Source organism: Oncorhynchus masou, chromosome 6 (genome assembly GCF_036934945.1).
Source record: "Oncorhynchus masou masou isolate Uvic2021 chromosome 6, UVic_Omas_1.1, whole genome shotgun sequence".
NCBI classification, from domain to species: Eukaryota; Metazoa; Chordata; class Actinopteri; order Salmoniformes; family Salmonidae; genus Oncorhynchus; species Oncorhynchus masou.
In genome coordinates this window covers 24,799,390-24,812,142 of record NC_088217.1, presented here as the reverse complement: position 1 = coordinate 24,812,142, position 12,753 = coordinate 24,799,390, and the positions used below count along the sequence as shown (strand labels likewise).

General features: G+C 46.7%; 1 protein-coding gene across 6 annotated transcripts in view; it reads right to left on the bottom strand.

The window, feature by feature from the left end:
- The window catches only part of LOC135541724 (SLIT-ROBO Rho GTPase-activating protein 3-like), a 76,516-nt gene that overhangs the window by 48,604 nt on the left and 15,159 nt on the right, over window positions 1-12,753 (bottom strand). For all 6 annotated transcript variants that reach the window (XM_064968043.1, XM_064968045.1, XM_064968047.1 and 3 more), the window contains exon 2: window positions 8,126-8,321. In XM_064968043.1, the coding sequence (XP_064824115.1) occupies window positions 8,126-8,321 (196 nt within the window). The remainder of the gene's footprint in view (window positions 1-8,125; window positions 8,322-12,753) is intronic.

The window sequence follows — 12,753 nt, the reverse complement described above, 5'->3', positions numbered from 1 at the left end:
CATCACATCGTTACACCAGCCTAATCTCGGGAGTTGATAGGCTTGAAGTCATAAACAGCAGAACTGCTGGCAAAACGCACGAAAGTGCTGTTTGAATGAATGCTTATGAGCCTGCTGGTGCCTACCATCGCTCAGTCAAACTGCTCCATCAAATCATAGACTTAATTATAACATAATAATACACAGAAATGTGAGCCGTAGGTCATTAATATGGTCGAATCCGGAAACTATTATCTCGAAAACAAGACGTTTATTCTTTCAGTGAAATACGGAACCGTTACGTATTTTATCTAACGGGTGGCATCCATCAGTCTAAATATTCCTGTTACATTGCACAACCTGTAACGGTTTTCATGCGGTGAAGGAGAGTCGGACCAAAATGCAGCGTGTAGATTGCGATCCATGTTTAATGAACAAACGTAAACACGGATCAAATACAAATACTACAAAACAAAGAACGTAATGAACGTAACGAAAACCGAAACAGCCTATACTTGTGTAAACTAACACAGAGACAGGAACAAGGACACTAAGGACAATCACCCACGAAACACACAAAGAATATGGCTGCCTAAATATGGTTCCCAATCAGAGACAACGATAATCACCTGACTCTGATTGAGAACTGCCTCAGGCAGCCATAGACTAACGCTAGACATCCCACAAAACCCCAAGACAAAAACACACCACAATAACCCATGTCACACCCTGGCCTGACCGAATAAATGAAGAATAAACATAATATATTTCGACCAGGGCGTGACACAACCTTCAATGTTATGTCATAATTACGTAAAATTCTGGCAAATTAGTTCGCAATGAGCCAGGCGGCCCAAACTGTTGCATATACCCTGACTCTGCGTGCAATGAACACAAGAGAAGTGACACAATTTCACCTGGTTAATATTGCCTGCTAACCTGGATTTATTTTTGCTAAATATGCAGATTTAACAATATATACTTCTGTGTATTGATTTGGTGTTGGTGTTTATGGTTAGGTACACGTTGGGAGCAACGACAGTCCTTTTTCGCGAATGCGCACTGCATCGATTATATGCAACGCAGGACATGCGAGATAAACTAGTAATAACATCAACCATGTGTAGTTATAACTAGTGATTATGATTGATTAAGTTTAATGCTACCTAGCAACTAACCTTGGCTTCTTACTGCATTCGCGTAACAGGCGGGCTCCTCGCGAGGCAGGTGGTTAGAGCGCTGGACTAGTTAACCGTAAGGTTGCAAGATTGAATCCCTGAGCTGACAAGGTAAAAATCTGTCGTTCTGCCCTTGAACAAGGCAGTTAACCCACCATTCATAGGCCATCATTGAAAATAAGAATGTGTTCTTAACTGACTTGCCTAGTTAAATAAAGATTAAATTAAAGAAAATCGGCGTCCATATATACCGATTTCCGATTGTTATGAAAACTTGAAATCGGCCCTAATTAAATCGACCTCGGTCGACCTAATTGAGATAATACTTCAATATATCTACATAATTTTCCTGCCTCATGATGCCATTTGTGAAGTGCACCAGTCCCTCCTGCAGCAAAGTACCACCTCAACATGATGCTGCCACCCCCGTGCTTCACGGTTGGGATGGTGTTCTTCGGCTTGCAAGCCACCCCCTATTTCCTCCAAACATAACGATAGTCATTATGGCCAAACAGTTCTATTCTTATTTCATCAGAACAGAGGACATTTCTCCAAAAAGTATGATTTTGTCCCTATGTGCAATTGCAAACTGTAGTCTGTCTTTTTTATGGCAGTTTTGGAGCAGTGGTATCTTCCTTGCTGAGTGGCCTTTCAGGTTATGCCGATATTGGACTCGTTTTACTGTGGATATAGATACTTTTGCACCTGTTTCCTCCAGCATCTTCACAAGGTCCTTTGCTGTTGTTCTGGGATTGATTTGCAATTTTCGCACCAAAGTACGTTCATCTCTAGGAGAGAGAACGCGTCTCCTTCCTGAGCGGTATGACGGCTATGTGGTCCCATGGTGTTAATACTTGCGTACTGTTGTTTGTACAGATGAACGTGGTACCTTCAGGCGTTTGGAAATTGCTCCCAAGGATGAACCAGACTTGTGGAGGTCTACAAATTTTATTCTGAGGTCTTGGCTGATTTATTTTGATTTTCCCATGATGTCAAACAAAGAGGCACTGAGTTTGAAGGTAGGCCTTGAAATACATCCACATGTACACCTCCAATTGCCTCAAATTATGTCAATTAGCCACTCAGAAGCTTCTAAAACCATGACATCATTTTCTGGAATTTTCCAAGCTGTTTAAAGGCACAGTCAACTTAGTGTATGTAAACTTCTGACCCACTGGAGTGAATTATAAGTGAAATAATCTGTTTGTAAACAAATGTTGGAAAAATGAGTTGTGTCATGCACAAAGTAGATATCCCCACAGACTTGCCAAAACTATAGTTTGTTAACAAGAAATTTGTGGAGTGGTTGAAAAACAAGTTATAATGACTCCAACCTAAGTGTATGTCAACTTTTTTATATGCATTTTTGAGTACTGCTGAATTGGATTACTTATTGTTGGGAAAGAGCGAGCAAGAAAAGCTTTTCACAGTACTTGTGCACGTGACAATAAAAATTAAGCTTGAATGTCACGAGTCCGACCGAGGGTGGTTCCCTTTCCCGGGCGGGTGGCGCTCGGCGGTCGTCGTCACCGGCCTATTAGCTGCCACTGATTGTCTTTCCTCCCCCTCCTTGTATGTTTAGTGGTAGCACCAGTTTATGTTTAATTAGTTTGTCTTTATTAGACAGCCGGCCCGCCTGGTTGTTGTGCGGGATTATTTCAATGTTACCTTCGGCTCTGTTGTAGAGGTACGTGTTAGTACTTGGTCGTGTATTTTTCGTTGTACATTTTGATTCCCTGTGTTTGGGAACGTACCTATTGTGAGCACCCTGTGGTGCGTTGGTGCTATTAAAGACACACAGCATTGAACTCTCTGTCTCCTGCTTTTGACTCCACACCCACGACACCCGGAGCATTACAGAATCCAGCACCTAAAAATTGAATGGAGTCAGCAGGAGCAGCAGCCAACCCTATCCCATCGATGGAGGAACGGGTTCTCCACCACACCACCGTTCTCCATCGGATCGGATCCGCGATGGATCAAGTGATGGAGAGAATGGACCGATGGGATAGGAGTGGTCTCCTCTCTCCACCTTCGGCACCCACTGTTCCGGACTCCCCATCTCCCGACTCCAACACCCTCCGTCTGACGCTACTTATGATGGAGCGGCGGCGGTTTGCCATGGGTTTCTGCTTCAGCTGGAGCTATACCTGGCCACCGTCAGACCCACTCCCTCAGGAGCAGAGAGGGTGAGTGTCCTCATCTCCTGCCTCACGGGTCGTGCTCTGGAGTGGACGAACGCAGTCTGGAATGGCCCAGACTCAGCGCGGGAGCACTACCCACTTCCGTGCCGTGTTTGATCACCCTCTAGACGGCCGAGCGGTGGGAGAACGACTATTTCATCTCAGGCAGGAGAGGAGGAGCGCCCAGGATTACGCGCTGGAGTTCCGGACCTTGGCAGCAGCATCCTGGTGGAACGACAGGGCCCTTATCGACCACTACCGGTGTAGTCTCCGAGAGGACGTCCGCCGGGAGTTAGCGTGTCGGGACACCACTCTGTCACTGGATCAGCTGATTGACATGTCCATTCGACTGGATAATCTGCTGGCTGCTCGCGGGCGTTCAGAGAGGGTCCTGTGCGTTCCACCACCCAGCCCCTCCGCTCCCATTCCGATGGAGTTGGGAGGGGCTGCGCCGAGGGGTACCGGAGGAGGAGGCTCTCTCTGCACCAGCTGTGGTCGGAGAGGACACACGTCTGATCGGTGCTGGGGGGGGTCCGTCTGGGAGTAGAGATGGCAGGCGGAACGCTTCTCGGTCACCCCAGGTGAGTCAGCATCAAACTCACCCAGAACCCCTTGTTGGCCACATGTTTGTCTTAATTTTTTCCCTTCACTTTTTTCCCTCGTCCCAGCATAGGGCGCTAGTCGATTCAGGCGCAGCTGGGAACTTTATGGATCGCGGACTCGCCCTTAAGTTAGGGTTTCCGCTGGTGCCGATAGATTCTCCTTTCCCCGTGCACTCCCTAGATAGCCGGCCATTAGGGTCAGGGATGGTCAGGGAGACCACGGTCCCGCTGGACATGGTGACGCAGGGGAATCATAGGGAGCGTATCAGCTTCTTTATTATTGATTCGCCTGCGTTTCCAGTGGTGCTGGGGACTCCCTGGCTGGCCCGGCACAATCCTAAAATTTCGTGGAGACAGGGGGTTCTCCAGGGGTGGTCAGAGGAGTGTTCTGGAAGGTGTTTGGGAGTTTCCATCGGTGCCACGTCGGTGGAGAGTCCAGACCAGGGTTCCATGGTGTGCATTCCCCCCGAGTATGCCGATTTGTCAATCGCTTTCAGTAAAGTGAAAGCAACTAAATTCCCACCATATCGTCCGGGAAGGGATTGTAGGATAGATCTCCAGGTAGACGCTGCGCATCCCAAGAGTCACGTGTACCCGCTGTCCCAGGAGGAGACGTTGGCAATGGAGACATATGTCACGGAGTCGCTGGGACAGGGGTACATTCGGCCCTCCATTTCACCCATCTCCTCGAGTTTCTTTTTTGTGAGGAAAAAGGAGGGAGGCTTGCGTCCGTGTATCGATTATAGAGGTCTAAACGCCATCACAGTGGGGTATAGTTACCCGCTACCTTTCATCGTTCCACGGAGCGCAGTTCTTCACAAAACTGGATCTCAGGAGCGCGTATAGTCTGGTGCGTATTCGGAAGGGAGACGAGTGGAAAACCGCATTTAGTACCACATCAGGCCACTATGAGTACCTCGTCATGCCGTATGGGTGAAAGAATGCTCCAGCCGTTTTCCAATCCTTTGTAGACGAGATTCTCAGGGACCTGTGCGGGCAGGGAGTATCGATGACATTCTCATCTACTCGGCCACTCACACCGCACATGTGTCTCTGGTGCGCAAGGTGCCTGGTAGACTGCTGGAGCATGACCTATACGTCAAGGCTGAGAAATGCGTGTTCTCTAAACGAGCCGTCTCTTTTCTGGGATATCGCATTTCCACCTTGGGGGTAGTGATGGAGGGCGACCGCATTAGGGCCGTGCGTAATTGGCCGACTCCGACCACGGTAAAGGAGGTGCAGCGGTTTTTGGGTTTTGCCAACTACTACCAGAGGTTTATCCGGGGTTTTGGCCAGATAGCGGCTCCCATCACCTCACTGCTGAAGGGGGGCCCGGTGCGGTTGCAGTGGTCAGCAGAGGCGGACGGAGCATTCGACAAGTTGAAGGCGCTGTTCACTGATGCGCCCGTGTTGGCGCATCCGAACCCCTCTCTAGCATTCATAGTGGAGGTGGACGCGTCCGAGGCTGGGGTGGGTGCCATGCTGTCACAGCGCTCGGGTACGCCACCAAAACTCCGCCCCTGCGTTTTCTTCTCAAGGAAGCTCAGCCCAGCGGAGCGTAACTATGATGTGGGGGACCGGGAGTTGCTTGCGGTGGTTAGAGCTCTGAAGGTGTGGAGAGACTGGCTTGAGGGGGCTAAGCACCCCTTTCTCATCTGGACCGACCACCAGAATCTGGAGTACATTCGGGCAGCTAGGAGACTTAACCCACGTCAGGCAAGGTGGGCCATATTCTTCACCCGGTTCCGGTTTACTTTGTCTTATAGACCGGGCTCCCAGAACGTAAAGGCTGACGCACTGTCCCGCCTCTACGACACGGAGGAGGGGTCCACGGAACCTACTCCCATCCTTCCCGCCTCAAAGCTGGTAGCACCAGTGGTAGGGGAGGTGGACTCGGACATCGAGCGGGCATTATGGGCTGAACCCACGCCTCCTCAGTGTCCAGCGGGGCGAAGGTACGTGCCGCTTGGTGTTCGGGACAAACTGATTCGGTGGGCTCACGTCCTACCCTCCTCGGGTCACCCTGGGGTGACGAGGACAGTGGGGAGCCTTCATGGGAGGTATTGGTGGCCTACGTTGGCTAAGGACGTTAAGGGTTATGTCTCCTCCTGTTCAGTGTGCGCTCAGAGTAAGGCTCCTAGGCAGCTTACTAGAGGGAAGTTACAACCCCTCCCCGTTCCACAGCGGCCATGGTCACATCTGTCCATAGATTTCCTGACCGATCTTCCGCCGTCTCAGGGGAACACCACGGTTCTAGTGATTGTGGACCGGTTCTCTAAGTCCTGCCGTCTCCTCCCATTGCCCGGTATCCCTACAGCCCGCGGAGGCGTTATTCACCCATGTCTTTCGGCACTACGGGGTTCTGATCGGGGCCCCCAATTCACGTCTCGGGTATGGAGAGCGTTCATGGAACGCTTGGGGGTCTCTGTCAGCCTGACCTCCGGTTATCACCCCGAGATTAATGGGCAGGTGGAGAGAGTGAACCAGGAGGTGGGTAGGTTTCTGCGGTCGTATTGCCAGGATCGGCCAGGGGAGTGGGCACGATTCATTCCCTGGGCTGAAATGGCTCAGAACTCACTACGCCACTCCTCTACTAACGTGTCCCCTTTTCAGTGTGTGTTGGGGTACCAGCCGGTCCTGGCACCATGGCATCCGAGCCAGACCGAGGCTCCTGCGGTGGAGGAATGGGTACAGCGCTCCAAGGAGACCTGGAGGGCCGTCCAGGAATCTCTACGACAAGCGAGTGGACGGCAGAAGAGGAGTGCTGACCGCCACCGCAGTGAGGCCCCCGTGTTTGTACCGGGGGACAGGGTCTGACTCTCGACCCGAAACCTACCTCTCCGCTTGCCCTGCCGGAAGCTGGGTCCGCAGTGTGTAGGGCCCTTTAAAGTCCTGAGGAGAATAAACGAGGTGTGCTATCGATTACATCTCCCTTCCTATTATCGTATTAACCCCTCGTTTCATGTGTCTCTCCTCAGGCCGGTGGTAGCTGGTCCGCTGCAGGACAGTGAGGTGCCGGAGGTCCCTCCCCCCCCTCTGGACATCGAGGGGTCCCCGGCGTACACGATCCGAGCCATTCTGGACTCAAGACGCCGGGTGAGGGGCCTGCAGTACCTCGTGGACTGGGAGGGGTACGGTCCGGAGGAGAGGTGCTGGGTACCGGTGGGGGACATCTTGGATCCATCCATGTTGAGGGATTTCCATCGCCTCCATCCGGATCGCCCTGCACCTCGTCCTCTGGGGCAACCTCGAGGCCGGTGTCGGCGCGCTGCGGGAGCCGTGTGTCAGGGGGGGGGTACTGTCACGAGTCCGACCGAGGGTGGTTCCCTTTCCCGGGCGGGTGGCGCTCGGCGGTCGTCGTCACCGGCCTATTAGCTGCCACTGATTGTCTTTCCTCCCCCTCCTTGTATGTTTAGTGGTAGCACCTGTTTATGTTTAATTAGTTTGTCTTTATTAGACAGCCGGCCCGCCTGGTTGTTGTGCGGGATTATTTCAATGTTACCTTCGGCTCTGTTGTAGAGGTACGTGTTAGTACTTGGTCGTGTATTTTTCGTTGTACATTTTGATTCCCTGTGTTTGGGAATGTACCTATTGTGAGCACCCTGTGGTGCGTTGGTGCTATTAAAGACGCACAGCATTGAACTCTGTCTCCTGCTTTTGACTCCACACCCACGACACCCAGAGCATTACATTGAAACTATATAGCCCTCAAACTCAACTCTGGACCTCGAATTACACTGAGACTCTGATTTTTCACTTTAAAATGTATGCCAAACAGAATCCATTGATTTCAAAGTCTAACAAACCATACAACTATAAGCACAAGGTACAGAGAACATTTTGCAAAAAAACCTTTGCTTTAAGAACAGTGCAGATACAACATTTGGTAATGACTGCACAATTTGTAATTAGAATTGCTCATATGATACTGTGTTTTATAGTAGGGAATGTGTGTAAATAATCAGGGGATGACATCAAGACACATAAAAAGAGAAGATAATGAGTTCTCTCTCTCTCTCTCTCTCTCTCTCTCAGAAGATAGGATTACCAGACAGTACACACACCTCCCTTTCTGTCAGTATAACATATATAATTGCTGTTCATCATACAGTCCTAATATACACGATTACAGGGTTACCAGACAGAGAGAAACCAATACACACACACACTCGACAGTACCCACTTAAAGTGCTGGTGTTCCCTGGAGGAGCGTATCTTGGCGGAGAAGCGCTCAGCCAGTTTTTCCAGGCCTCTAGAGTACTCCAGCTGCAGCTCGGCCTTGCGGCGGAAGAAGTCCTGCAGGTCCTGCAGCAGCTGTAGCCGGGATTCCGACTGCTGTTCAAGACAACGGAACTGCTCCACCAATTGGTTACGGATCTCTGCCAATTAGAAAGGAGGAAAGGACAGATTCAAAGAGGGGCAGTGTGAAACGGTAAAAGTGTCTTGCGGTCGTAAGGGAAGGCATGCAGGAGGTAAATAATACATTTCAAAAAAATAATGGTAGGGGAGACGAGGGCTAAAAGTAACACAGGGTCAGTAGTAATAGCTAAATAACTCAAATTAGAAACCACAGAAAGCTGTTATTCAATTTGCTAATGCTTGGTTAGTGTTTCTACATATGAGAAGTTTAAGTGTAGGAGTGCCCATCAATTATTTGTCGTTTTAGTTTTTCGAGGCCTCAAGTGAATATTCTTGCCACCTCTTTTTTTTTATTGACCTGTAGAACATTCCCCATTTACTATATCTAATCATATATCATTTTAAATCAGTAAGAAGAGGTCTTGTGATTGGTATAGTTGATGGCAATAAGTATTGCTGTACTTTCTCAAGACTCAGATTAGACTCAAATTAGTAATTGTGGGTCAGTTGTAACGCATGTTACAATTTACCCCTTACCTAATGTCTATGGTATTTTATTTACACATTCACATAATGACTTAAAATGTCACATTACATAAAGTTTCCCAGTACAACTAAGATAATACCTTAGAAACAATTTAAAAGTCAAATCCATACTTTTGAATGGTAATATCAAATATGGGCGATTCCATGCCAGCGTAGCCCAAAATTATTTTGGGGATCTCAGATAGTTCAGGTAATTCTCACATAGAAACTTCATTGGTAGGAAGGATGTTTAACATGCTTTTTACATTTGTATCACAAACTATAACAAAATTATGAAAGTGGCCATTTTAGACCCTTTTTAGACCTAGACGGGGAATGTGTGTGTCTGTGGGTTTGATCTTGTGGTCCTCCGCGAATGGCGATTGTTCTATGCTCCCGGCTGGGGTGTCACGGCCTATGCGGTTTTGTGCTGGGCTCGCCATGATTGCTGTAGAATACTGTAGCCAAGTTGCTGGCCAGCTCAGGCCAGAGCCTGTAGCCAGCAGAGAGAGAAAGCAAGAGAGCAGACTATATCAGCATCACCTCACTGTGTCAGCCCAGATAGATCACACACCTAATAGGACTCAAGCCACTGTAAGTCACTGTGGCACAGGTGTGGCTATGCTGACACCAGCGCTTTGGAGATACAGACGTTCAGTAACTACATAACCATGGTTACTATACAAAAATGTATTAATATTCCTTTTGGTAACTTCTTCAAACATATTATATTATGAGTTTGATCTATATATGCTGCTTAAATATATGATCATTTTTAATATCGATGTGAGACTGCAAGGGTTTTTACGTTATTGGGTATATATATTCTACACATTTTGCCATGTGGCTGAGAGAACAATGTGTGGTTTTAAAGCAAATTTTCTGCAATTATACACATCTTGCCATGGCTTATGATATCTGAGTGACTCAAACATTATAACAAAATCAATTGGGGCCCCAGGGCATGACAAAAATACTCCTGAATGCATCATTTTGGAGATTTTAGATTCTCCCTGAGAGTCAAGCTATTATTTTGGTGATTATCAGTTCTCAAATATGATATTATTGAAATATATAGGTCCATTATCTTTTCTACATACTTCATATCTGGTTTTAGTCATTTAGATTTACACTAAAAACGTTTTACCAAAACCCATTATTTTTTAAATATTTAATTTAATTTAAGAAAACATTATTTTACTGTTTGGACATAGGTGGCCCAAAAAAACACTTAAGACAGCCTGCCCAGGACAGCCTGCCCCAAAAATGGTGATGTCAGACTGCAAGGGTTTTTACATTTATGTAATTTTAGGTAAAAACTCTTTGCATTTTTTCCATTGTTAGGCTATTAATTGGAGCAGTGAGTTTCCAAACCTCATAAATAGAAATCGCAGAACGCATACTTTAATTCAAAGAATGTGTACTTTTTAGGATGACTGTCACGTTGGTATGAAGAGATTCGGGAGACAGGCGCAGGAATGCGTAATACGTGATTTTATTGTACCCCAAATTATGGGATGAAGACCAAACAAACACGTAACAAAAACACAGGGTTGAAACCCAAACAAAAGAGCGAGGAGACCTCGAATAAATAACACACGCGCACAATGATTAACACAAGGGACGAGACCACAAGGGCACGCAAACCAAAACACACAGCACAGGTACAGCACAGGTACTCACACGCACCAATGGACATTATAACAATAATCAACAGCACCATGGTGAACAAAGTGAACATACAGTGCCTTGCGAAAGTATTCAGCCCCCTTGAACTTTGCGACCTTTTGCCAGGCTTCAAACATAAAGATATAAAGCTGTATTTTTTTGTGAAGAATCAACAACAAGTGGGACACAATCATGAAGTGGAACGACATTTATTGGATATTTCAAACTTTTTTAACAAATCAAAAACTGAAAAATTGGGCGTGCAAAATTATACAGCCCCCTTAAGTTAATACTTAGTAGCGCCACCTTTTGCTGCAATTACAGCTGTAAGTCGCTTGGGGTATGTCTCTATCAGTTTTGCACATCGAGAGACTGACATTTTTTCCCATTCCTCCTTGCAAAACAGCTCGAGCTCGGTGAGGTTGGATGGAGAGCATTTGTGAACAGCAGTTTTCAGTTCTTTCCACAGATTCTCGATTGGATTCAGGTCTGGACTTTGACTTGGCCATTCTAACACCTATATATGTTTATTTTTGAACCATTCCATTGTAGATTTTGCTTTATGTTTTGGATCATTGTCTTGTTGGAAGACAAATCTCCGTCCCAGTTTCAGGTCTTTTGCAGACTCCATCAGGTTTTCTTCCAGAATGGTCCTGTATTTGGCTCCATCCATCTTCCCATCAATTTGAACCATCTTCCCTGTCCCTGCTGAAGAAAAGCAGGCCCAAACCATGATGCTGCCACCACCATGTTTGACAGTGGGGATGGTGTGTTCAGAGTGATGAGCTGTGTTGCCAAACATAACGTTTTGCATTGTTGCCAAAAAGTTCAATTTTGGTTCATCTGACCAGAGCACCTTCTTCCACATGTTTGGTGTGTCTCCCAGGTGGCTTGTGGCAAGCTTTAAACGACACTTTTTATGGATATCTTTAAGAAATGGCTTTCTTCTTGTCACTCTTCCATAAAGGCCAGATTTGTGCAATATACGACTGATTGTTGTCCTATGGACAGTCTCCCACCTCAGCTGTAGATCTCTGCAGTTCATCCAGAGTGATCATGGGCCTCTTGGCTGCATCTCTGATCAGTCTTCTCCTTGTATGAGCTGAAAGTTTAGAGGGACGGCCAGGTCTTGGTAGATTTGCAGTGGTCTGATACTCCTTCCATTTCAATATTATCGCTTGCACAGTGGTTCTTCGGATGTTTAAAGCTTGGGAAATCTTTTTGTATCCAAATCTGGCTTTAAAACTTCTTCACAACAGTATCTCGGACCTGCCTGGTGTGTTCCTTGTTCTTCATGATGCTCTCTGCGCTTTTAACGGACCTCTGAGACTATCACAGTGCAGGTGCATTTATACGGAGACTTGATTACACACAGGTGGATTGTATTTATCATCATTAGTCATTTAGGTCAACATTGGATCATTCAGAGATCCTCACTGAACTTCTGGAGAGAGTTTGCTGCACTGAAAAAAGGGGCTGAATAATTTTCTGCCCAATTTTTCAGTTTTTGATTTGTTAAAAAAGTTTGAAATATCCAATAAATGGTTCCACTTCATGATTGTGTCCCACTTGTTGATTCTTCACAAAAAATACAGTTTTATATCTTTATGTTTGAAGCCTGAAATGTGGCAAAAGGTCGCAAAGTTCAAGGGGGCCGAATACTTTTGCAAGGCACTGTATATACAAATACAATCATTGGGAATAGGGACCAGGTGTGCTCAATGAAAGTTCCAGAGGGATCCATGACAATGACAACTCTTTTTTTGTGGTCCCTCGCAGCACAATGCGTAGATCTCAGAGGCCTGACCTACATTCCATTCTCCATCCTATCTGCCTAAATCAGCAGACATGCATCTCACAAGTAGGCTGCTACTGCAGCTATGAGCAGTCAAACACACACTCAAACATACACACAAAGACGCACACACATATGCATGTGGACACAGACAGACAAAGACGCACATGCATACACACACTCTACACACACGCAGCTCTGTAAAATCATGTCCACACAGCATCCAACTAATACTGTAAAACAAAACAAAAACAAGAAAATCTGTATTATACATTTTAGATTCTGAAGATGAACAAATGGTCCAATGCAGTATTCCCATAATGTAGTGGTGAGCTTTTCTCTTCATTCCCTAAACAGAACCTGTCCAAAAATATGGAGATCATGACTGAGCCACTCCAAGTCTCCAGCATGGCAGCCTTTTTCTCACCATGCACTACTTAGCAAACAGACAGGAAGTCTGTAGA